This window comes from Tarenaya hassleriana, unplaced genomic scaffold (genome assembly GCF_000463585.1).
Source record: "Tarenaya hassleriana unplaced genomic scaffold, ASM46358v1 Cleome3, whole genome shotgun sequence".
Classification (NCBI taxonomy): domain Eukaryota; kingdom Viridiplantae; phylum Streptophyta; class Magnoliopsida; order Brassicales; family Cleomaceae; genus Tarenaya; species Tarenaya hassleriana.
Window position 1 is genome coordinate 7,628,560 of NW_010966177.1, and position 25,727 is coordinate 7,654,286.

Genomic DNA, 25,727 nt, shown 5'->3' on the forward strand with positions numbered 1-25,727 from the left:
TCATTTCATCGAATTTAAGCTACCAGCGATAGTGTTTATTTAATTTCTGAAAATAAAAAATAAATCACAGAGATAGAGCGAAATCTTCCCGTTGGAATCTCCGGCGATCTACTTCTCCTCCTCCTCCTCCTCCACAGGTTTTGTTGGCTAATCCAGTTATGACGGCCGCGAGGCTTGTGGCTTTCTTCCTCCTCGCCTTGGCTTTCTCCTCCGTTGTATTCGCCGATGCTGGAGTCGGCGGCGAGGAGTCTGCCGCATCCGACGGCGGAGGTTTGTCGGTTTCCGAAATCCGGCTTGATCAGCTCAATATCAAGATCGGTGCTCTAGGTTTGCTTCTTTTCCCTTCTGGAACCTGTCTCCGGTTGATTGAGTAGTTGGTTTTTTGTTCGGATTTTGGGATTCGTACGTTACGGCTTGTGAAATCGATATCTAGCTGAGTTCGCACGGATTTAGTTTAGCGTTTCTAGGATTGCTACGACTGGGTTTTGGATTGAATTCAAGTGAATTTGTTATGTGATGGTTACCATGTATAGTGGTTAATGTGAATCGTAGACCATAGCTACGATATTGCATTGCTTGCTATGGTTTTCCCAGTTACTATTAATTTACGAAACAAATTTGATGGGTGAATTTGTTAATTTATGAGCTTTATTGTTTCTTTGGTGAAGAATCCCAAATTAATGAGAAAACCGAAGAGCTTAAAGGCAAGGAGGATTTGATAGCAGAGAAGGAGAAAATTCTCCAAGAAAGACTAGACAAGATTTCTTCCTTGCAGGCTGAGGTCTCATCATTGCGGGTATGCATAGTTTAGTTTCAGTTCCATCTCTTTCGTTGGACTTTTGTGTATAGATTTCTCAACACTGGTTTCGTCTACGTTGTTTTCAGTGATGAACTTTTTCTCGATTGTATTCATCTCTCATTATGCATGGCTTACACCTGAGCTATATGGTTTCACTTGATTCCCAGAAAAAGGGTTTATCAGATTCTACCGAACAGTTGGGAAAGGCTCAAGCCCGGGTTTCCGAACTAGAGAGTCAGGTGAGTCTTAATTTGAAACAACAACTTTTCTAAAGGAATAGTGATTTATGAACAGAATTCTCATATTTGTTGTGTTACTTCTGGTTACAGATTGAGACACTCAAGAAGGAGCTAGAGAAGAAAAACAAGGAGAAAGAATCCACAGAAGCTAGGACTAGTGAGGCTGAGAAGAAGCTAAGTGAATTAAACTTGAGACTGGAGAAAGTATGTTCTTTCATCATCTTGTTTCATTTTCTATCTGATTAGCCGTTTCACAGTCATCCTGGCTTTTGGAGTCTCATATTTTGTTAATCTGATAATGCTAGTGTACTGGCCTAGGTTTGTTGATGTTATCGTTTCGTCGTTGGCTGGATTTCCTGAACCTTTTGGCATCGATATCTTCATGCTTTTGGCAGTTGTCATTTTATTTCCTTTTCTGGTTTTTCTTACACCATTATTTGCTTAAGCCTCATTATCTCTGTGGTCTAGGGTTGTTCCCTGTTATATCACGCCTGTAAAAGGCAACCCCTTTCATATCTTTGTTCTCTCTAAACTCATAGAACTAGTTGTATGAGAATTTTGAAAAGTTGTTTTGTTTTCTCTAACTCATAGATTCAGTTGTATGAGAGTTTTAAATAGCTGCTTCGCTGTAATCTTTGTTCTATTGTGCTCCCTTGCATCTGATTTTACCATCTTCTGTGCTATTTTTGTGGTAATCTTCTGTAGATGATTAACAGTAGTGTCTCATATGTTGCAGCTTCAGGGAAAAAATGATGAGCAGAAGGGCAAAATACGAAAAATTGAGCGCGCTCTCCAAATTGCTGAGGTATGATACCTTCTAGTGAATTAGTGTCTCCAGACATCGAATACCAACTCTCACGCTTGGTTCGTTCCAAATAATTTTTCAGGAAGAAAGATTGAGGTTAAAGCATGAAGCAACCTCGAAGAGCAAACAATTGCATGAGGTAATAGTTTGGTATTGTTTCGTATCTTTCTTGTCTTTGTAGTTGGTTATAAGCATCAGGAAAAAAACCTGACAATTGAGATAAACGTGCGCTATGGCTAATTTGTATGGTGTCCTGTGCTGAACAATGAATGAATGTGTGCTTGTTGGGAATCTTATTTGCATTGTTTGCTGTAACTTTTTCATGCAGCTTCTGTTGGGTGGTTTAGTTCTCTATCAAATTATTGCATATTTTATTGGTTGAGATATAAATTAACCTCGGAACCCAATTCCAGTGGATAGCTTAAAGTTTTAATCTTTTCTATTGTATGGCCAGGTTCATGGTGCGTGGCTTCCCCCATGGCTTGCTGTTCACTCGATTAATTTCCAGGTAAGCTTCGCTTTAGCCTTTAGTCTGTGCTGAACATTCCTAACGGGAGAGACTTTCCCTTCTTAACTTGGGTACGTCTTGCAACCATAGACTTTTGCACAGACACACTGGAATGCCCATGGGAAACCAGCCATGGACACAGTACTTCTAAAGGTAATGGTTAATCCAGAAGATGTATGAAATACATTGCCCTGAACAGTTTAAGGCTTCTTGCTAATGAAGTTTTATTGTCTATCAGGCAACAGAAGCTAAGGTTCGAGCTGGAAAGTGGGCTAAACCTCATGTGGAAACAATTAAAACTGTAAGTAGCTTATTGTCATTATTCTTGTACTACGGCTCTGGGAAATTTGCATTGGTAACTCTTCCCAAGCAGGAGGATGAATGGAGAATCTTTGAGCCTTGTGTATGAGCAGAAAATGATTTATTCGAGCATCAACCCTAGCACAAACTACTGAAGCTAGAATAATACGAGGCTTGTAATATCTATATTTTATTACATACTGCTTGCAGAAATACTTCCCAGCTGCAAAGGAGGGATGGGTCACTGTTACGACATACATTGAGCCACATGTGCAAACTCTGTCCACTAAAGCTAAAGAGGCTTACAAAGTATCCAAGACCGCTCTTACTCCACATGTTGTCCAGGTTCAAGAATTAGTAGACCCATATTATCAGGTCTGGTATCTCTCTATATATGTTAATGATTTTGTCGATAAAAATTTTCCGGCTATTTATCCATAAAAGCTGGTCAATGCCTTGTTTAATCTCCAGGAAGCTAAAAAGTTCACCAAACCATACATTGATCATGTGGCCACAGCTTCGAAACCTCATGTTGATAGAGTTAGGGTTGCCATTAAACCTTACACGAAGAAGGTGACCCACGTCTATAAAAAGTTTCTCAAGTCTGCCTCGACATATCACCATCAGGTCTGAATGCAAAAGACAACTACTAATATATATATATATATATATATATATATTCACACATACACACTCTACGGATCTGAATGAAACTTGCTACAGGGAAGTGGTGTTTATCAACACGTCTTTTTAAAGATATATTCTGCTTGTTGTCTGAAGGTTCAAGGTAAGGTCGAAGAGACATTGAAGAAACACGAGCTGACGGAGACTTTTGCGACTAAAGAGTTTGTTTGGTTCATGGTACCTTTCTAATCTTCCGAGACACCATGGTTCTAGATACTTTGCTTGTAGGGGTGGGTACGGGGTATGGGTCGAGCATCTGAGATTTTCGGGTTACCTAAATCCGATCCCGAACATCTCAGATTTAATGGGATATTACCCATTTTTGGATCTGTTTTGAGGTCGGAGGTATCAAACCGAGTTTAGATATGAAATTTCAAATGTTTTCAAAATAAATACCCTATATTAGAAAGTTACTTGAGTTGATATCGAACCCCAAAATTTAGTAGGTTTGTATGCAATGCCTAAAACGTAGGGCCAAAAAATGTCATTTCAGTGTTCATTTGGATATGTGGTAACATACGTTCTCAGAACAATTACCCGAATTTGAACCCAATTTTCGGGTTTTCTTCATGCTATAACCCCATCTCCTTTCGTATAACGTTCCAGTGACCAACCCGCTGATCGGATCGGGTATCCAAAATTCGTTTTTTTCTTTTTCCCGAGTCTATTATCTTGAACATAAAATCTAAAACCTATTCACTGCAGGCGTCGGCATTATTGGCTCTACCGATCTATGTGGTGTACAAAATCTTCTGTTCTCTTTTCTGGTAAGTCTCCTTATTAATCGATCTCGCTACGAAACATTCTTGTTCCTTCACCATTATATTTTATCTTAATGTTGATTTCTTTTATATAAATGTCGTGGAGATTTTTTCACAATTTTTTCGCACCGATTGATATGTTGTCGGTTTATTATTGCTTCAGCAAAAGGACACAGAAGCCTGCACAACACCCGCATCACCATGGTCGTCGTAAGGCCAAAAGAGGTCATCATTCGGACAAGTGAAGGACACCATTGTGTGTTATTCTCTATTCCACGTGAAGATACTACGGGTATGTCCATTTTCTGAAGTAAGGAAACTTGGACTTTGAAATTAAATCAAACTAGAAAATGTATATGGATCGGGTCGGCTTTTGTTGTGTCTAGAGCTGAATAATGGGTATAGTTTAATCTATTGATGCACATTAGAACAGTAATGTAATCATGTAAATATAACATTCATCATAGAAGTGGCGAGCTCTAGCTTTTGCGTTTGTGTTTGAAGTGAGTGCTGTTTGCTCTTAAACGGAAACACAAACACCAACTAGCCTCAGCCTAGGCTTCCCACCCTCGATATCTCAGCCGAGGTGTCCCGATGGGGTCAGTACCCATCCGGCGAGTTGTGAGAATTTCTCAGCGAGAAAGATAAATGGGGAGGAGATAGTCAGGCAAACGTTTGAAGACTCCTAAAATGGCCCTCAAACCTCACCAATTCGTAGATCTCTCTCCCCCTCTCCCATGTCTCGGTCCTACCCTTTCTCTCCCCTTCGCTCGGTTACCCGCGGGTTGGGCGGCCGACGAAACCCGAAGCTCGGGTTCTCACTGGCGAAGGACCCGATCTCGCACTCGCAGGAGTTATGAAATCATCAGCTCACGCTCATCAACCATTTTCTTTTTGCCAATTTGCTCGAGCAGGTATCTCCCGACGAGAATGTCTGCCGCCGCCACGAGAGCCCATAAGGTGTCATGTCTGATGTTTCTTGGAATCTCTCTGCAGAAAAGTACTTTTCGCTCTTCCTTTACTATTTCATGTTTCTGTTCTTTCTTTTTTTTTGGGTGCATCTGTGAGTGAGTATATATATTTATCCCTTTCATGTGGATAGATTTTATAGTCACTGTTCTTTTTCTTTTGTACAAACCTCGATATATATTTTGGTTTTCGAATTCCCCATTCTTCTGACATGTGGATAATTTCAACCGAATTTTGATATCTGATTCGGATTTATAAATCCATATTATTATTATATAGATTTCACGAGTTATAATTTCATATCCAGTATAATTATATGTTAAAAAATTTTAAAATCATTCGTAGTTTTTTAGAAGTAAAAAATGACCATTTTAGGAACTTCAAAAATACTCTTATATTAATTAAATTAACAACGATCCAATATTTATTAAAAATTATTTCAAGTTAATAAAAAAAGGCCATAAAAAAAAACACACACCGTTCCTCGAGCTACACTGACCGTTTCGACTTTCGAGTGCTGCTGTGAGAGACACCACTGACACAAAGCTTTCGGGGGGAGAGAGAGAGATCCCAAATTCCTCAGTTCATCTTTTCTAAGAGTCTTCGATCTTCAACCTCTCCGATAGAGACAGAGATTCTTTGTCGGCTCAGCTTAATCGCTGTCTGTAACCGTTCATAATCTCGGCTTCCTTTACGCGGCGGCTTTGGCTTATCGGTAAAGCTTGATTCTCGATCTTTTATTACTCGGAGGAGCCGATTTTCTTCTCTCTTTTCCGAAATCGTTTGTTTTGTTCCCTGCCTTTCGATGTCGGAAGCTGATACGGGTCCGTCTGGTTCTGAGTGCATTAGTTTGATTGTCTTCTCGTTTGCCTGTTCTTATCTCTGATGGTTTCGATGATGACGATCTCAGGCACGCGTGTCGGCATAAAATTTGCCTTTTGTTTTGGTTCTGTCGGACAGCTTGGTGTCATGTTTTGTGTCCAAAGCTGCAAGTAACGGTGGATTCTGTTTGTGTTTTCGTTGTTCTCGGATAAGGTGGTGTCACCCAGTTATTTTGCAGTTATGTTCGAAGAAAATCCGTCATTTGAAGACTTGGATTGAATATTTCTTCATGTAGTGGTATGACTATGAGTACACGATGATACTTCTGGTAAATTTGGACAGGATTTCTAGAAAATTTGATTGACGGTTTCACACTTCGAATGTTTGATTCAGGTTCTCCATAAGCTTGGTTTCGATTGAAGGTTTTTACTTTTGTTCAGGGAGTCCAGAAATTGCTAGATGATAAAATAAGAGGAAGAAGACAGGTTCGATACATGTGATGCTCGCAGATGGCTTGACACAACAAACGAAGACAACCTTTGCGTGGTGGTTTGGCATGAGAGATAATCCTGTTATGTCAGAATCTCGACAAAGGCCCCATTTTAAGGGCCCGAGATGGATAATCATCCTGGTCGTTTTGGTGACCGTCGTTCTGATCACTGCGTACATACATCCTCCAAGGAATTCTCTGACCTGCTATATGTTTTCCAGTCCCGGTTGTACGATGTACCAACAGTTTTTGTTTGTACCTTCGAGGGAATTGACAGATCCTGAGGCTGCCGCTCAGGTTGTGATGAGTGAAATTCTGAATCTGCCCGACTCTCAACCAGCAAACCCGAAAATCGCCTTCATGTTCTTAACTCCCGGGACACTACCCTTTGAGCCGCTCTGGGAAAGGTTTTTCCGTGTAAGTTTTTACTGGACTTTTCTCGATGCTTTGAGCAGATCCTTCAATTGTTCTAGAGTTGGAACTTTGTGGATACTATTTCAAATTTTAAGTTAGATAGTGGTAATACGAATCTGCTTAGGTTTTACCATCATACCAAACGACTGACTTATAGACACGGACCTATCATTCATATTTCAAATTGTGTTAAATTTAATCATCGTGCCTAAATGCAATATCTTTCTAGGTGTGGTCACACACAACATGGCAAATATCTCTATTATTCCGCTTTTATCAGAGTAATGGTGGCTCTTGTTCTTCATCCAGGGACACGAGAACAAGTTTTCTATTTATGTGCACGCATCGAAGGCAAAGCCGGTACACACAAGCAGCTATTTTGTTGGTCGAGATATTCACAGTGATAAGGTAAATGGAGTTTGTTTTATATAAAACTGCAACTTATGTTTGTAGAACATGTGAAGGAGAAGCAGATATACTTTCATATTAATAGAAATGATTCACTAATCATTAACTCATACCTCTATATAGAATTCTATAAACATGATGTGCATCCATGGCTAGATGCTTAAGCTGTTTCATCTTCATACCGAATATTATCATGAGTAAAGTTAATCATAAGTGCCCGCCTGTATCATATTATGGTTTCAAACTTCTTGTATATATGATCTTTTTTTAAATTTCAAAAACATTAATGGTCTGTATAGGTGGCCTGGGGTCAGATTTCGATGGTTGACGCAGAGAGAAGGCTATTAGCTCATGCTCTTCTAGATTCCGATAATCAGCACTTCGTATTGCTATCCGATAGGTGAGGATTGGATCATTGTATTTCTTGATAATCATGATAGAGGATTTGACGAAGTACTTGACAAGTTCTTTCTCTTTTGTCACCCGACAGCTGCATACCGCTTTACAACTTTAACTATGTGTACGATTATTTGGTCTTCTCAAATGTTAGCTTCATCGATTGGTAAGCTGGATCTACATTATTTATCATCTTGCTTTTGTTTTTCCTTCTCCATTGTTTAACATATGTTGTATGTCATAACAGTTTTGAGGATCCTGGTCCACACGGAAATGGCCGGTATTCAGAACATATGCTGCCTGAGGTTGAAAAGAAGGATTTCCGGAAGGGCTCACAGGTATGTGTTATGTTGTGAGACCGAATGCATCTGGAAATATCCAAAATATAGAAGTTGATGAAGATGGACTTGAAAACTTCTACGGAAAGAGAAACGTGAAAAATGATTCAAGCATACATTATTGAAAAACGTAGTTAAAGAGAATCAACCCATAATGAGTTGATTGGATCTCCATAATACGAGATTTTGCAAGGAAAGAATTCAGTTCCGAACCTACGAGACATAGTCACCCAATGATTATATTTCCTTTTGAATTTCCCGTTCATGTTTGCCTTGAAATCTTGAAACTTCTTGTAACTTCTCTAGTTTTGTTTCATGCATATCAGTGGTTCTCCATGAAGAGGAAACATGCTGTAGTTGTCATGGCCGATAGCCTGTACTACTCAAAATTCAAGCTTTATTGCAGGGTAAGTTTATTTCCTGTTATAAAACTTCATTTCAGATTTGGACCATGATTTCTCTTATGGCTGGGCATTTAAATCCGTTATATGCGGTGGGTTTGTGGGTATCCGATCTCGCGGGTGCCTGAAAAGAGAGTACTCGACATTCAATGAAAACGAAAACGAGTATTAGAACTTAGAAGGTGAAAAACCCGTATGACGGGTTCGGGTTACGAATATTTAGAGAATGGGCATCCATGGATACTCATATATATATGAAAAAGACAAAATTATCTTTATACTTCTAAACTATTTACCAAAATACCTAGAGTTTTATAATGTTTCTATTATCATTCTAACCCCTCAAAATTATTTTGTATTTTTGAAAAACTTTCTAGGAATCTATGCATATTCTCATATTTTAAGAATTCTCAAACTTTAAATGTTTTTTTAGATCAAAGTATGTATGATTTTATTGGATATTTGGTTTAATTTTCGATTGATGAATGTTGTACATACGGGCACGGGTATTCGTGGGTAACCCATCTTTTAGTCATGGGTACCCGTTAGGCGGATACCCGGATGTTGCGAGACAAAGACAAAGATAGCATTTCTATAAAACCCGCGAAAACGAAAACGAAGACAGATATCTTAAAAAACGCGGGTACCTGACCTGCGACCCATGTCCACCATATTTTCTTATTCACATTTTAATGGATCATACCGATTGGATCTCATAGTGAACCTGCATGTAATTTCTATAGAGTTCTTGTTTGTGTTCTTCTCAGTTTATAATGTGGCATAACTCGATTATATAGATTCTTATCACGTGCACTCGCCTTTGCGTTCACTAACACGGTTATTTTTTTGTTTACTTCAGCCACATATGGACGGTGGACGCAACTGTTACGCAGATGAACACTATTTCCCGACTGTCTTCAATGTCCGTACAACTTCTTGCTTTTATATATCTTCGTTTCCTTTATCCTCTTTGTCTTTTTAACTGATCGTTTAGCTTATCCGCTTCACAATTTTCTCCATTGCCGACATCTTTCCTCCAGATGATTGATCCGGGCAGAATAGCCAACTGGTCAGTGACACACGTTGACTGGTCCGAAGGCAAATGGCATCCGAAAACATACGGTGCCAAAGACATTACTTACAACCTCATCAAGACAATCAAGGTTCCTTTCTATGATCTGTCTTATGTCTGGTTACTATATTTTCTCATGTCTCGCACAATCTTGAGTATTGTTTTTAACTTGGTCACAGTCCATTCGTCATTCTTTGCACGTCACAAGCGATTTACAGGTAAGATTCAAACCTTGACTTGTTAATGTCAAAATAAACCTCCTATGATGAATCAGGAGTATCCAAACTGATCCCTGGTTTTAGGGTGAGAATGGGTTGGGGTACCCAAATTTCTCAGTGCACCAGACGGTTGACCTCGGCCTTGCGAGGTTCGGGTATTCTCAGTCGTGGTGATGGCTCGGTACCCGACCGGAGAGGGGGCGAGGTCGTGGTGGAGTGAGGAATGACGAGAAAAGAGGGGCGAGGTCACGAGAAGGGATAAAAAAGACGTATCTAGAATCAATTGGCGAGGTGGAGGCGAGGCGAGGGGCAAGGTCACCCTCCACTCTCTCCACGAAATTATGATGCCCTAATTTTAGAATCCTTAGTCTTAGAACCCTGATTTTAAAATCACCCAAAACTCTCTCCACCTCACTGCTCGTCTTGACCTTTTGTCCCCTCGGATTTCGCCCCCTCACAACCTCGCCTCGCCCTCACGTCCCCCCATCCTATCCCCTCTCCCTTCGCTTCGGTTACCCATGGGTATGGCCATTTTTCAGTTGAAACCCGAACTCGAAGGTTGGGTTTCGCTTGTAATGGACCCATACTCGTCTGCCATGGACGATAATCCGAAATTTTGGATACTCGGACTTGTGGATTGGGCGGGGTCTCATTACTACACCTAAGTTGGTTTATTTTACGAGGAATTTTTCTCCTCATTCATGAACTCGAATTAACCCCAGAATTTCGCTACCATTCTATGTAGAAACAAACAACGCTCAAGGCATGCTTGTGGAAAGGAGAGTATCGGCCGTGCTACTTATTCGCGAGGAAGTTCAATCCCGAAACTTTGGATCGATTGATTCATATCTTCCCCAATTACACTGAGGTTTAAGGTGTTGTATTCAATCCTCTCATTCGTTCTTCGGTTTCGAATTTGGATTCGGATTCAGATTCGGGACCATCTTACTGTAACTTATTCACCGCCCGATAATACTCTTGCAAGTACATGTTTTTGCCATTCAGCTTTGGTCTTAGAACATACTTATTATGAGATTGGCATGAACACACCCGTAATATACATACACATATATATATATATATATATTATTATGTTTTGTATGGTTATGCATAATACGTCATGTAGTACATTTTACCACCGTTTCATATTGTGTTACACATCAATGCAATCATCAACTGTGAGGCCATTTGGGAGGACAGGGCGTCGTTCCTTGGATCTGAAAACGGCAGGTAGTTCTAACTTCAAGACGTGGAATGGGGTGGACGGACATTTCAGATTTAGTTACGGTTGTGAAATTCGATTATTTTTAGTACATTCATTTTTAGAAAAGTTATATTCGTTTGAATTTTTTTTATATAAGAATTCAATTACGTTTTTATTTTCAAACAAATTTATTTTTAAAAAAATTCAAATTTTAGATTATTTTATATTTAATTTGAATTCTAGTTTTTAAAAGATTATATATATATATATATATAAAGTTTTTATATTAAATTCAATTCATTTACAGGTTAAATAATATCGATCAAGTATCCGGAAAAATTAGGATACCTGGATGTATCCAAAACATTAGGTATTAAATTTTTATACATGGTTTTGTGGCATGTGGGGTCTGGTATTTAGCGATCCGAAATGTATTACACTAAAATTGGATTTTAGCCCATCATCTGTTGAATCAGTCATAAATAATTTTAAAATCCTAACAAAATATCAATACACCTTCAACTAATTCCAAAGTTCATCTAAATCCAAAATGTATTGAAATTCTAATATCAATTGTCAAAGATTCACAAGGGTAGAACAAAACAAGAAAACTCAAAAAAAAAAAAAATGGAGGAAATTTGGGATTTCATAAATCAGCAAAAATTTTATATAGACAAAATGTAGAGTGGGAAATTTGAATTCAAAATTATATCAAACTAAAATGAAAAAAGTGAATCACTTAACCAACTCTAAACCGAACAATATACTCTTGACATTCAGCATCTTAGACAAATATTATTTCAACCATATCAAACCGAACATAACCATTCAATGGAATAACAAAGCACTCTTCAGCCATTTCCACCGTTCGATCACCACAAAAAAGAATTATAATCGGAATGAACACGATCATAATAAATAATGGATGAAGATTTGGATCATTGAAAAACGATGAAACAAAATATAATGAACAGAGAAAAGGAATAGACGGAGGCGGTTACGGCGACCACAAAAGAGAGAACCATGGGATGGTTACAATATATCATCGATATTTTGAATTCTTCTCATGTGGACAAATTAAAAGAGGTGGACAAATTGTTATTAATAGTTAGTCACCTCCATTAAATGGCGCTAGATCTCTTATAAATAGAGGGGTTTGGGAGTTAACTAAGAAGAATTAGAGCAACAAAAAAGATGAAACACAAGAGAAAGAGAGAAAGGGAGAAGATAGAGAAATATAGTTTTGTGCGATCTTGATCAAACGATCGATCGGGTACCATTATCTCATGGTACACTCTTCTACAATCTTTGTTCTTTATTGGCCGGTCTGAAATTTTATGGAAAGATTCTACATTCTTTGTTTTTAATTCTGAACAGTTGGAATTTGATTTTAACGGTTAGAATTGAAGAAACAGAGTTTTTGCTGAAATTGTTCATCTAAGACTCTAAGGGTACCAAACCATGATAGATCTGATTGTTTTGAACATTAGCCGGTGGATTCTTCCCCGATTGAGGTGAAAATTAGATGTTTATCTTAGACCTTTTGTTCTTTGATCTGTAAGGTTTAAGGTGTAAAATGTAAAATGAGATTTCTCATTGATTGGTGCAATCAGAATTTAACTTGCTGTCTAAATTACAACTTATTAAGTTGTGTTCTTTTGGTGTATTGAGGTTAGAATATTATCATGTATATTATATAACCTCAGGTTATGTTTCATGCATACGAGAAGTTGTATAGACGTTGTAATTTAGTTATACAGAATTTTTGGGTAAATTACGGTCCTGTACTTTTTATTCCTAACACAAAGAAGATTTTACACGTTAAAAATTGTTGTATCTTTCTTCTCACACATTTACATTTACATAAAGAATTTGAGTTATTAATTCATGACATACGATCGAACTAATATAAAATCCCCAACAATCGAGTTTTCACTTTCCAACTTCAATGAGCTCATGCTTCCTCGATCTCGGCAAAACGAATATGAAAACGAATATGAAAAATCAGATCGATGATCAACTGAAAGAAAATGGTAAACTTTCATGTACGGAATTTCGTTAACAACTGGTAGGTGAATTCATAGTCATCGTCAACATCTCCTCCTCCTCCATGTTCCTCCATTTCCAACAAGAATTCAGAGAAACCAATCGAAACTCAATGTAATTAAAAAAAAATCAAAGGAAACAAGGAATATAATCGATGAGAGAACGAAAAGAGATTGAAGAAATGGAATGATCAAAAGAAGTGGAAGATCAAAAGTGTCTGTTGCAATCTCAGAATATTGAAGAAAACATGGATAATGAAGAGAGCGAACGAGAGATAGTGACGAGAGATTTACGAATACTATGATCCTCTATTAATAACCCACGTATGAATTTATATACCACTCACACGAGAATGCTTCTAATACGTTTAGAAAAGTAAAGGGGAAATTTGTGATACTTTATTCACTTTGTACGCTTCCATATATATACAGAGCAAGAGATAAGAATGAAATCTTATCTTACAACAGAAAAATATCAACAACACTACTATAAATAAGGAAAGAAACAAATCCGTAAAATATACGTTAATAGCTTCTTTACATTTTGCTACAAATTCATTACGATGAAATATTATATAATAGGGTGTATATAAATATATATTAAAATTTATTCGAATACTCGTGGCGTACCTAAGAAAAGTTTTAAATTGGGTCAATAATTTTATTACGTGGTATTCCGTTTTATAATAATTAACGTTTTAATTTTTCCACGATTTAAAAAAAAAAACTGTAAAAAAGTAATCTATACCATATTTAAAACTGAAATATAATTAATATTTATTAAATTTATTGAAATTGATTAGTTTTAGTTAAAGATAAAATTGGAAATTATCTAGAAAATCTAAAATGATAATTATTTTAAAATAAAAAATTATTTACAATGTCAACTATTAAAAACGGTAGAAGAATTTATTAGGGGTAGTTGGCAGAATGTATTAGGGGTGGGCACGGGTCGGGTACCCGGAAATTTGAGGGTACCCGAACCCGAACCCGAACATCTCGGGTTACATGTTTTATTACCCGATCTCATACCCGTAAAATCGAGTACCCGAATTCGAAAACCCGTGAGATAATTTTCGGATACCCGAGGATACCCGAACCCAAATATTTGTAATTTTTTCAATTATTATTTTTAAATATATTTATATATACATACACAAAATCATTCAAAATAAATTTAAATTGTATTTATATCTAAAATAACTTTATTTTAAAAAAATACATCAAAGATATATCCCAATAATATCTATATAATCATTAATATTAAATAAAATAACATAAAATCTAATAAAAAATCTAAAATTTAAAACATATTTTTTTATTATCCGGGTACCCGAGGGTACCCGTGAGATAATAACCATTACCTGAACCCGAACCCGAAAATTCGGGTATTCTAATACCAATACCCGATCTCATGTCTCATTCGCTCGGATACCCTAATTTTCGAGTACCCGACCTTCGGGTCGGGTCGGGTACTCGAAATCCGGGGATTTTTGCCCACCCCTAGAATGTACCCAAACAAAAACGAAATTTATAAATCTTACAAAAAAACAACTTTTGTATACTATATTTTTTTTTCTAAATACCCAAACTACCCTTTACATATTTCTCTACGATTGTGTGATAATCTATCTTTTAAAATCGATAAGTTTTGGTATTTGATCTTCCTTTTTCTCCAATATTTTCTCTATCTCCTCTATTTTTTATATAATTTATCTAATCTATTCAAATACTCTTCTCGTTGATTTTTTTTGTATGTACATAAGGTGTTTGATGAAATGTCTGCACCAGACAACTACGGCAGATGACCTGCGATCTGTGAAAAATGACATGTGCTCTGCGTTAAATGACCTATGGTCTGGCAGATGACCTGTGATATACCGCAAATGACCTGCGGTCTGCAGCAGGTCACTTGACCTAGGTAGATCACTTGCGGCACCTGACAGGTCAACTGCGGTACCTGTGGCACTTGTGACCTACGACACCTGCAGTAGATCATCTACGGTACCGGCGGCACATACGTCCTACAACAGATCATTTGGCCTGCGGTAGGTCACTTGCGGCATCTGGCAGGTCAACTGCAGTACCTGCGACCTGCGGCTCGTCGCACCTGCGACTGCGGACCTACAGACCTGCGACCTGTGGATTGTCGCACTTGCGACCTGCGGACCTGCGACCTGCGGCATGCGACTGTGATTTCACTACGACCAAATAACTACGACTACGACCAAATAATTACGACTGTGATTTGATTACGACTAGATAACTACGATTACGACCAGATAATTGCGACCATGATTTAACTACGACCATATAACTATGACTATGACTAGATAATTATGATCGTGATTTCACTACGACTAGATAACTACGAATACGACTAGATAATTGCGACCATGATTTCATTACGACCATATAACTAAGATTACGACTAGATAATTATGACTGTGATTTCACTACCATTAGATAACTACGACTACAACCAGATAATTGCGACCGTGATTTCTCTATGACCATATAACTATGACTACGATCAGATAATTACGACCATGATTATACTACGAATATAATACAAATACGACTAGATAATTAACTATAATTACGACCGTTGAACATAATGCAAACGCGACCAAATAATTAACGGTAACTACGACCCTATCCTTTTACCCATTCTCTCGATCCTTTTGCTGGTTGGACCAAATCTTCTCGACTATATCTTTCTGCGATTATGTTGATAATCTCTCTTTTAGAAATTAGTGCGTTTTGAGATTTGTCCTTCTGTTTTCTCTAATATTTTCTCTATTTCTTACAATTTATCTCATCAACCAAATATTCTTCTGCTTGATTTCTTTTTCTGTGGTATTCATATGATCATTCTATTTTCTACACACAAGGTGTTTGATGAAATTTCTGAAATAGAAAACGGTGGCAGGTTCTAGTATATGACTTGCGGCCTACGACAGGGTACCTGCGACATACGGCAGGTCATCTGTGACATGTCGCAGGTGACTTACGACACGTATGTCGCCTACGACATGCAGCCTGATGACCTGCTGACCTACAAGTGTTTTTTCACGAAACTCATGCACGTGTTTTTCTATACTTATATAAGAAAACAAAATCCATATAAGCATTTTTTCATGTATTTGGAGGAAAACGAAATTCATGCAAGTATTTTTTCGTACCAATCTATCTTTTAGAAATCGGAACATTTTGCTATTTGATCTTTTTTTTTTCTAACATTTTCTCTATCTCCTCTATTTCTTACTGTTTGTCTAATCTATTCAAATAGTCTTCTGGTTGATTTCTTTTCTGTGATATTTTGATTATTTTTTGTATGCACATAAGGTGTTTGATGAGATGTCTGTAAAAGAAAACTGTAGAAAATGACCTGCCGTCTGTGAAAAATAATCTATGCTCTGTGGTAAATGACCTACGACCTATGGCAGATGACCTACGGTCTGCCAGATGACCTGCAGCCTATGGCAGATTATCTTCGGCATCTACAGCTTGCGGTAGGTCACCTACGGCACCTGTTGCACCTACTAACCTACAAGTGTTTTTTCACAAAGCCCATGCAAGTGTTTTTCTATACTTATATAAGAAAACAAAATCCATATATGCGTTTTTTCATGTATGTGGAGAAAAAAGAAATTCGTGCAAGTGTTTTTTTGATGACAATCTATCTTTTAAAAATCGGAATGTTTTGCTATTTGATCTTATTTTTCCAACACTTTCTCTATCTCCTCTATTTGTTAAAGTTTGTCTAATCTATTCAAATATTCTTCTGCTTGATTTCTTTGTATGTGATATTCTGATCTTTCTTTTGTATGGACATAAGGTGTTTGATGAATTATCTGTAAAAGAAAACTATAGAAGATGACATGCCGTCTGTGAAAAATGACCTACGCTCTGCGGTAAATGACCTACAGCCTACGGCGGATGACCTATGGTCTGCCAGATGACCTGTGGCAGGTCTTCTTCGACACCTACAGCTTGCGGTAGGTCAACTACGACACCTGTCGCACCTGCTAACCTGCAAGTGGTTTTTCACGAAATCCATGCAAGTGTTTTTCTATACTTATATAAGAAAACAAAATACATATAAGCGTTTTTTCATGTATGTGGAGGAAAACGAAATTCATGCAAGTGTTCTTTTATAAATGCAGGAAATCTGTATGTTATAATAATATAGAAAGGTGTGATGGTCATTTAACTTAAAAAAGTATAGAATACAAAAATTATAATAGTAGAAGTATAGAATGCGAAGGCGTTTTTTTTTGTATATTTATGCAAATTTTTCCAATTTATTATTGTGACACACGTAACCCGTGTTCCGCTCACGAGTTGCGCCACATGGACTCTCAAACCATATATTAAACTCAAACCATATATCAAAATCGCGGGAATTTTTAAAAACATTTATATTATACATACGCAGCGCAAAGTAGTTTTACACAACACAAACCCACGTACCGTAGTATACACACCATACTACAAAGACGGTGAACATGATATAAAACAAGGTTGAGTCACCGCTAGTAACAAACCAACATAAGTACAAGAAAAGAAAGGTACATGATCCAGAAAATCCTCACGCGTCACCAGTACCCTCGTCCTGCCGCTGCCAAAACTGCTTCGAGTCTGAAACATTCCATAACAACGTCCATAAGCTACATGCTTAGTGAGTACTTCAGGTTAAACCCGAAGATCATACTCAAATTGCAAATGGCCAAGCACAAGCAACGATATACACATAGTAATATATATACATGCTCAAACATCTCATATCACCGTGTATAACGCATGCATCAAGCACAAACAGTCCAGATGATAAGTCATTGGACGTAACCGTCAAATCGTCTCTACGCGCATCACACGCATAGGATAGCACACGGATCTGGTAGCACCAGTCCAAGACATGTATACAAGTCATAGCTCGACCCATCAGGTCTATTAGTAATACCGGTGCCGTCAAATCATCTCCACGGGTGCATCACATGCATTCCCATACAATTATTTACCCTCTTATTTCCTTATTACTATTTCCGAGTTTTTCTCTTGGATTAATCCTTCATACTCTCATCAGCTTGTGGTTCAATTCTCCCATTTTATATTCATCCATATATTGTACATTCGTTTAACATACTTGTTTTTATCATTTTTCATTTGATCACAACTTAATTCCTTTACCATAACTTGATCCGTTGGACCTATAGTCGGGGTTACAGCCAATCGGTCTACACCCTTTTTTTTTCGGTTTTCATCCCTTTTCCCTGTACCGGTCTGATTCCCTTAAAAATCTCGTCTAGACCGATCGGTCTATGTATGTAGACCGATCGGTCTACATTGGAATTAGACCGATCACTGCACGTCGCCCCAATTCGATTTTCTCAAGTTTTTGGTCTAGACCGATCGGTCTATATGTGTAGACCAATCGGTCTACGTGGATCTCAGACCGTGCTCATGACGTTGGCCCAGACCGTTCGGTCTAGGCCTAGACCGATTAGTCTGGGTCCTGAACTTTGTCTTCTCTGCGAGATCTAACCCGATTTCCGCCATTTTTTACCCAATTTTGGTCCGATTTCGACTTCGATTGCTACCCAATCATTATTTATCATTCCTAAACCCTTAATTCTTGTAGAAACACTAATCTACACCATTATTCATGATAATCAGATCTTGCAAACACAACTCAAACCACTCACCTCGGTTTTTCTGCGATATGTGTTTTTGTCCGAGCTTGTGTGAGCTTTTCAGGTCGTTTCGTGTCGTGAAACTCTCCAGAACGTGTCTAATAATGTCCCTCTTTGTTTTCCCCAGACCGTCTCGCCTTGAATCGGCTTCTCTCGCTCTCACTTTCTCTCTTTTTCGGATTTCGGATTTCTGATCACAGATGGTCGACTTGGCCTATTGGGGGGTTAAAATAACGGATTTTCCGCGAGATTTTGGGTCCTAAGACAGGTCAGGGGGTCCATTTGTGTCGCGCACTAGACAGGGGTGTCGGCTGGTGGCGCGTAGGGTCGGTATGCCGCGAAATAATTGCGGTCGAAAGTGGAAGAAAGTCAGCGTTTTTCGGTATTTTCCTTCCCAGACCCTAGACCGTTCGGTCTGGCTCTAGACCGTTCGGTCTGACTTGCGAACGTGCAGACCGATCGGTTTACACTCTGGACCGATCAGTCTAGGTTAATTTTTCATCTTTTCTCCATTTTTCTCTAGACTGGTCGATCTACCTCTGGACCGATCGGTCTAGCCCCTTCTTCCTTTGTTTTTTCAACGTTTCCGACGCGTTTTAGCCCCACTTGTCTTTGATTCGTTACTTATGCCATTCATCTTATATTTTAGACTTGTTTTTACCCTATTTTATTTCCGAAATTAAATTAAATAATTTATCGGAAATCGGGGTATTACAAATCCTCCCCCCTTAAAATGAATTCGTCCTCGAATTCTGAATATGCATAATCCATTTGAAAACCTTCATTAAGTTCCATAACGATTCATTACAGTACAATCGTGCTTATTCGGTCGGTTACAACACTTAAACAAACAGATGGGGATAAGTATTACGCATCTCTTCCTCGGATTCCCATGACATGTCGGAAACCCCTTGACTTCTCCATACCACTTTGACGAGCGGTACTTCTTTGGTTCGTACCTTCTTGACTTTCCGGTCAACGATCTGTAGCGGTTCGTCCCGAAAACGCATAGCACTGGTGAACTCCAATTCCTGCAGTTGTATCACATGGGAAGGATCTGCCACATACTTCCGCAACATTGATACGTGGAATACGTCATGCACGTTTCCCAACTCTGATAGTAGTCCAAGACGATACGCTACAGCTCCTACTTTTGCAATCACCGGGTAGGGTTCGATGTATCTCGGGTTCAGTTTCCCACCTTGTCCAAACCTCGCATGCCCTCGCATTGCCTGGACTCGAAGGAAGACTTGGTCTCCTACTTCCAGAGTGAAGTCCTACCTCTCTCATCCGCATAAGATTTCTGTCGGTCTTGTGCGGTCTTCATGTTAGCGCGAATCTTCCGAATCACTTCCGTCGTCTCTTCAACGATTTCAGGTCCGAATGTTCTGCGTTCGCCGATCTCGGTCCAGCATAGTGGCATCTTGCATGGCCTTCCATACAGTGCCTCATACGGTGATACCCCAATACTCGCGTGATCTGTTGTTGTATGCGAATTCACACAACGTCATGTACCGATCCCACAGAACTCCTCACTCTAGTACACATGCTCGGAGCATGTCCTCCACAGTTTCGATGGTTCGTTCCGACTGGCCGTCAGTCTGGGGGTGATACGCTGTGCTCATCTTCAACTTTATACCCAACGCTCCCTGTATAGCCTTCCATAGACGAGATGTAAATCGAGCATCTCAATCGGATATGATTTCATTTGGCACTCCATGCAGCCGTATAATCTCATCGACATATATTTGTGCCAATCGCTCGATCGTGTACTCCTGTCTAATAGGGACGAAGTGAGTGGATTTCGTTAATCGGTCCACAACTACCCAAACGATATTTTTCTTACTTGGAGTAAGCGGTAACCCAACCACAAAATCCATCGCGATGGAATCCCATTTCCATTCCGGAATCTCCAACGGTTGTAGTTTACCACCTGGCATATGTCGTTCCGCTTTCACTTGCTAACAGGTAAGGATCTTGCTACAAATTCAGCTATATCCCTCTTGATTCCTGGCCAGGTGTACCACCGTCGTAATCCTTAGTATATTTTACTCGCCCCGGGATGTATAGCTAGTCTGGACTGATGTGCCTCCGGTAATATCTCCCGTCTCAACACCTGGTCGTCTGGCACACATAGTCGGTTACCCAGTCGCAATGCTCCCTTCTCATCGATACGGTATCCCTTACGGCCGTACTCTTCTATACCATCCATGTATCGAACAAGCAAAAGATCGTTACGCTGTGCAGCGACCGCTCGTTCTGCAAAGGTCGGTGTCGGTTCCTCCGGTGTCAAGGTCAAATGTCCCAGCATAGCTACCAATTCGGAAGCATTGACGCGGGACGACGTCATGGCACGGATGACAGATAGAATCTTCTTCCGACTGAGGACATCAGCTACTACGTTAGCCTTTTTCGGGTGATAAGAAATCTCCAGATCATAGTCGGCAATGAGTTCTAACCATCGCCGTTGTCTTAGGTTCAAGTCTTTCTGAGTGATTACATATGTCAAGCTCTTGTGATCCGTATTAAGCTTAACTTTTTCCCCGTATAGGTAGGACCTCCAGATTTTTAAAGCATGCACTACCGCTGCTAATTTCATGTCCTAGTTTTCCTCATGCTTTTTCAATTACCTCGATGCATAGGCGATGACATGTCCCTCTCGGATCAACACACATCCTACTCCCTGTTTGGAGGCATCAGTGTAAACCTCGTATGGTAATCCCGAACGCGACAATGCCAAGATCGGTGCTGTGGAAAGTCTCTGTTTCAGTTCTTGGAAGCTTTCCTCGCACTCTGTGGTCCATTCAAACTTAATGTTTTTCCCGGTGAGCTTCGTCATGGGTCGGGCTATCTTAGCAAAACCTTCCACAAACCTTCGGTCGAGACCGAGGAAGCTCCTAATTTCGGTTGCAGAGGTTGGGGGCTTCCAGTCTATGACTGCCTCGATCTTAGCCGGATCTACCTGGATTCCCTAAGCGGATACCACATGTCCTAGAAATCCAATCTCCTGTAACCAGAAGCTACACTTGCTAAACTTCGCATACAACTTGTTCTCCCTTAACCTCCACAGTGTTTTCCGCAAGTGATCCTCATGAGTCTGGGGGTCTGGCGAATAGATAAGAATGTCATCGATGAATATGATGACAAACTCATCTAAGTAATCCATGAAGATGCGATTCATCAGCTGCATAAATACTGCGGGGGCATTCGTGAGTCCAAATGGCATGACCACAAACTCAAAGTGTCCATATCGAATTCGGAACGCCGTCTTTTGTATATCCTCGGCCTTAACCCGAATTTGGTGGTATCCTGATCGCAGATCGATCTTTGAGAACCATTTAGCTCCCTAAAATTGATCTAGCAGCTCATCAATTCTCGGCAACGGGTACCAATTTTTGATAGTCACCTGGTTGAGTCCACGGTAGTCAATGCACAATCTCATGCTCCCATCTTTCTTCTTCACGAACAACACCGGTGCTCCCCAGGGCGAGACGCTAGGGCGTATGAATCCCTTCTCCATCAATTCGTTCAACTGTTCCTTCAACTCCGCCATTTCTATCGGTGCCATCCGGTACGGAACCTTGGTGATTGGTTCAGTACCCAGTAGTACGTCAATGGTGAAATCCACCTCTCAGTTTGGCGGTAATCCCGGCAAGTCATCGGGGAAGACATCAGGAAACTCTCGAACAATCGGAGTATCCTCTAATTTGTGTTCCAGTTCATTGGTAGCGGTGATGACTACCAGAAATGCTTCATTCCCCTTTTTGATCATCTTTTCGGCCTTGAGTGCCGAAACGATGGGGTTTGTCGATGGTGCTCCTCTTCCCCGAAATTCGAACCCACCGCTTGCATCCATAAACCATATGGTTCTCTTCTGACAATCAATCTGAGCTCGGTGCTTCGACAACCAATCCATGCCCAATATGATGCTATAACCGACAATCGGTACCACTATGAGATCTACGGCCAAGTTACGACCACAAATGTCCAGCGATACACCTCGTAAGGTTCCGTGTACCGGAAGCATCTCTCCCGATGGTGTGCGAACAGTAAAGTTGCTCTTCGTATCTACTCGCTCCATACTTAGTTTCTTTGCTTTTTCTAAGCTCAAGAAACTGTGGGTAGCCCCAGTGTCAAACAATGTATAGCATTCAACATCGCAAAGGTGAAGGGTACCTGTGATAGTGGCAGCTTCGTTATCTTCGAGATTGGTCTCCTCCTCCTATGCCTCTGTCTCAGCCTCAAGAGCATAAACTCTCGGGGCTGCTCCAGCCCTCGGTGGTGGTCGCGGCTGTCTGGCCATAGACAATGCATCTGTAGGTGTGGTGCAATTGGCCGCAAAGTGTCCCGGCTGTTGGCATCGGAAACAGGTCAGTGGTCCCCGGTAAGGTGGTGGTAGCGATAGTGCACCACCAGCAGGTGCTTTCCCCTTGCCCTGTGACTGGCTGCTCTGACCTGTCTGGCTGGTCTTCCCCGGAGGTCGGGTGTCAGAGAATCGCCTATAAGGGCTCCGATCTCGGATGCGCTCCTCCTTCTTTTCCTTTTCTCCTCGCTCTGCCTTCACCAGTTGGCTGATGTAGCGACCGAGCGTGGGGTACTCGTGGAGTTCTATCTTCCTGCGAAGATAGGGTCGTAGTCCGGCAATGAACTTTTGGATCTTTTTGCTTTCCGTAGGTACCAGATGTCCTGCATAGGTTAGCAAACGAGTGAACTCCGTTTTGTATTCGCGAACTGTCATGTTCCCTTGCTGCAGCTGCAAGAATTCCGTAAAGTGGTGCTCCTGGTCCTGGTGGTTGTAGTATTTGTGTTCGAATTACCCCTTGAACTCCTCCCAGGTAAAGCGGTGTCCCTCGGGCATCTCCTGCACTACCTTCTCCCACCAGTGTCGAGCCTGCCCTGCCAGGTGATGGCTCGCTATCATAGCTCGGTGGCGATGAGGGCATTGGACATATTCCAAGTCTCAAGTAATGGTAGTTAGCCACTCTTCTGCAGCTTCCGGACTCAGTGAGCCTTCGAAACGCGGGGTTATGCATGGCTCGCAATTCCCGGATGATAGGAAGATACTCCCTGACCATTGGTCCACAGGTGGTGGTGGAGGGTAAGTCCTCCCCCCTTGGCTCCGGTTCCCCCGCCGGTGGTGGAGGCGGGATATGAGCCCTCAGCGTTTGCATCATCGCCTCTTGGAACACACGCAACTCATTCCTCAATTCATTCCTCATCTCTTCTTGGAACTCCTTGAATCCATCAGTATGGGGGTCATGGTTGGGTACGCTGTTGTCTCCCGTGATTGACCGAGTGCGCCGTGGCGCCATTTCACTGCATCACGTGGTTGTACTTAGCAAACGACGACTAGTAGAACGTCATTATGTACGGCGTTTTGTAAAACAGTTTTCTTTTAAAATGATTATCGAAAAACACTTTTCAGTGTGAAAACCTTAAGGGTATGAGTCGTTCTTTCCCGTGGATAGAACGTTGCTCTGATACCAAAAGTCGCGACACCCGAATCCCGCATCCCGTGAACAGGATATGCCACATAGACGAAAACCAATAAAACCAAAAGTACGGGAATTTAAAAATCATTTTTTTTAAATACAAACACGCAGCGGAATAAAATCATCACACGTCTCTCGAAAACAAAACATGTCCAACACATAATTAAACACAACCGTTTCCACGCGGAACCTTATTCCACAATCCAAAACGTACAAAATAGAATTATTTATCCGTACATAATGATGCCTTCACAAAGTCGTCGCCATCCAAAGTGCGCTACTCGTGCTCCTTGGGATCTGAAAAATTCAACAACGGAGGGCTAAGCAAAATGCTTAGTGAGGCGGCTCGGGTTGAGCCCGGAGAGCCCATTCTCATGGAGAACGGTGCCAACTAATCTCTCAATACAAGAATTTCCTTTTTATCCATTTAACTTTTTCTCATTAACCCTTTTTAATACATTATCATTAATCCATACATTTTCGATACCTGATAGTACTGACTCAAGTCGTCCACCGGCACCATCAGGTACCATTCCTTTCGGTATCATCTAGTACTGACTCAGTTCGTCTACCGGTACTAGTCTCTACCCTCCTTCTCTATAATAATACTGACTCCACTTCGTCAACCGGTATTATTATAGAGACGACCACTCAGATTACCTGTACTGACTCCACGTAGTGGACCGAACGGTCCAACGATTTTGAGATTTTTCCCTTTTTATTTTAACCTGGACCGGTCGGTATACGAGTAGACCGTCCGGTGTTTTAATCACCTGGTTTAATTTTTTTAGTGCAAGACCGATCGGTCTTGAGGTAGACCGATCTCACAAACTCGTCTAGACCGATCGGTCTATGTATGTAGACCGATCGGTCTACATTGGAATTAGACTGATCACTGCACGTTGCCCCAATTCGGTTTTCTCAAGTTTTTGGTCTAGACCGATCGGTCTATATGTGTAGACCAATCAGTCTACATGGATCTCAGACCGTGCTCATGACGTTGGCCCAGACCGTTCGGTCTAGGCCTAGACCGATCGGTTTGGATCCTGAACTTCGTCTTCTCCGCGAGATCTAACCCGATTTCCGCCATTTTTGACCTAATTTTGGTCCGATTTCGACTCCGATTGCTACCCAATCATTATTTATCATTCCTAAATCCTTAATTCTTGTAGAAACACTAATCTACACCATTATTCATGATAATCAGATCTCACAAACACAACTCAAACCACTCACCTCGGTTTTTCTGCGATATGTGTTTTTGTCCGAGCTTGTGTGAGCTTTTCAGGTCGTTTCGAGTCGTGAAACTCTCCAGAACGTGTCTAATAATGTCCCTCTTTGTTTTTCCCAGACCGTCTCGCCTTGAATCGGCTTCTCTCGCTCTCACTGTCTCTCTTTTTCGGATTTCGGATTACTGATCACAGATGGTCGACTTGGCCTATTTGGGGGTTAAAATAACGGATTTTTCGTGAGATTTCGGGTCCTAAGACAAGTCAGGGGGTCCATTTGTGTTGCGCACTAGACAGGGGTGTCGGCTGGTGGCGCGTAGGGTCGGTATGCCGCGAAATAATTGCCGTCGAAAGTGGAAGAAAGTCAGCGTTTTTCGGCATTTTCCTCCCAAAACCCTAGACCGTTCGGTCTGGCTCTAGACCGTTCGGTCTGATTT

At 40.5% G+C, this 25,727-nt stretch overlaps 3 protein-coding genes across 5 annotated transcripts; 2 read left to right on the forward strand and 1 right to left on the reverse strand.

Moving 5' to 3' along the window:
* The first annotated feature begins 37 nt into the window (after positions 1–37).
* Positions 38–5,262, forward strand: LOC104819928. Its single transcript, XM_010550233.1, has 15 exons — positions 38–327; positions 669–796; positions 967–1,038; positions 1,129–1,242; positions 1,775–1,843; positions 1,926–1,982; positions 2,298–2,351; positions 2,442–2,504; positions 2,590–2,652; positions 2,862–3,026; positions 3,123–3,278; positions 3,432–3,512; positions 4,041–4,102; positions 4,260–4,388; positions 5,011–5,262. The coding sequence occupies exons 1-14, from the start codon at positions 159–161 to the stop codon at positions 4,339–4,341; spliced, it is 1,335 nt and encodes a 444-aa protein (XP_010548535.1). The 5' UTR covers positions 38–158; the 3' UTR covers positions 4,342–4,388; positions 5,011–5,262.
* Positions 5,263–5,547: 285 nt separating this feature from the next.
* On the forward strand, positions 5,548–10,673 carry LOC104819929. Of its 3 annotated transcripts, none has more exons than XM_010550234.1 (11): positions 5,548–5,780; positions 6,328–6,794; positions 7,101–7,199; positions 7,499–7,599; positions 7,690–7,761; positions 7,843–7,933; positions 8,260–8,340; positions 9,194–9,256; positions 9,375–9,497; positions 9,586–9,624; positions 10,370–10,673. In XM_010550234.1, the coding sequence occupies exons 2-11, from the start codon at positions 6,387–6,389 to the stop codon at positions 10,496–10,498; spliced, it is 1,206 nt and encodes a 401-aa protein (XP_010548536.1). In that variant the 5' UTR covers positions 5,548–5,780; positions 6,328–6,386; the 3' UTR covers positions 10,499–10,673. The 3 variants fall into 3 exon arrangements, with proteins under 3 accessions (XP_010548536.1, XP_010548537.1, XP_010548539.1); XM_010550235.1 differs by lacking the exon at positions 5,548–5,780 and adding an exon at positions 6,101–6,184 and having other exon boundaries at positions 6,281–6,794; XM_010550237.1 differs by lacking the exon at positions 5,548–5,780 and adding an exon at positions 6,101–6,184.
* An 8,738-nt stretch (positions 10,674–19,411) lies between these two features.
* On the reverse strand, positions 19,412–19,798 carry LOC109116891. The gene has a single exon (XM_019203136.1). The coding sequence runs from the start codon at positions 19,796–19,798 to the stop codon at positions 19,412–19,414; it is 387 nt and encodes a 128-aa protein (XP_019058681.1).
* Positions 19,799–25,727: the final 5,929 nt, after the last annotated feature.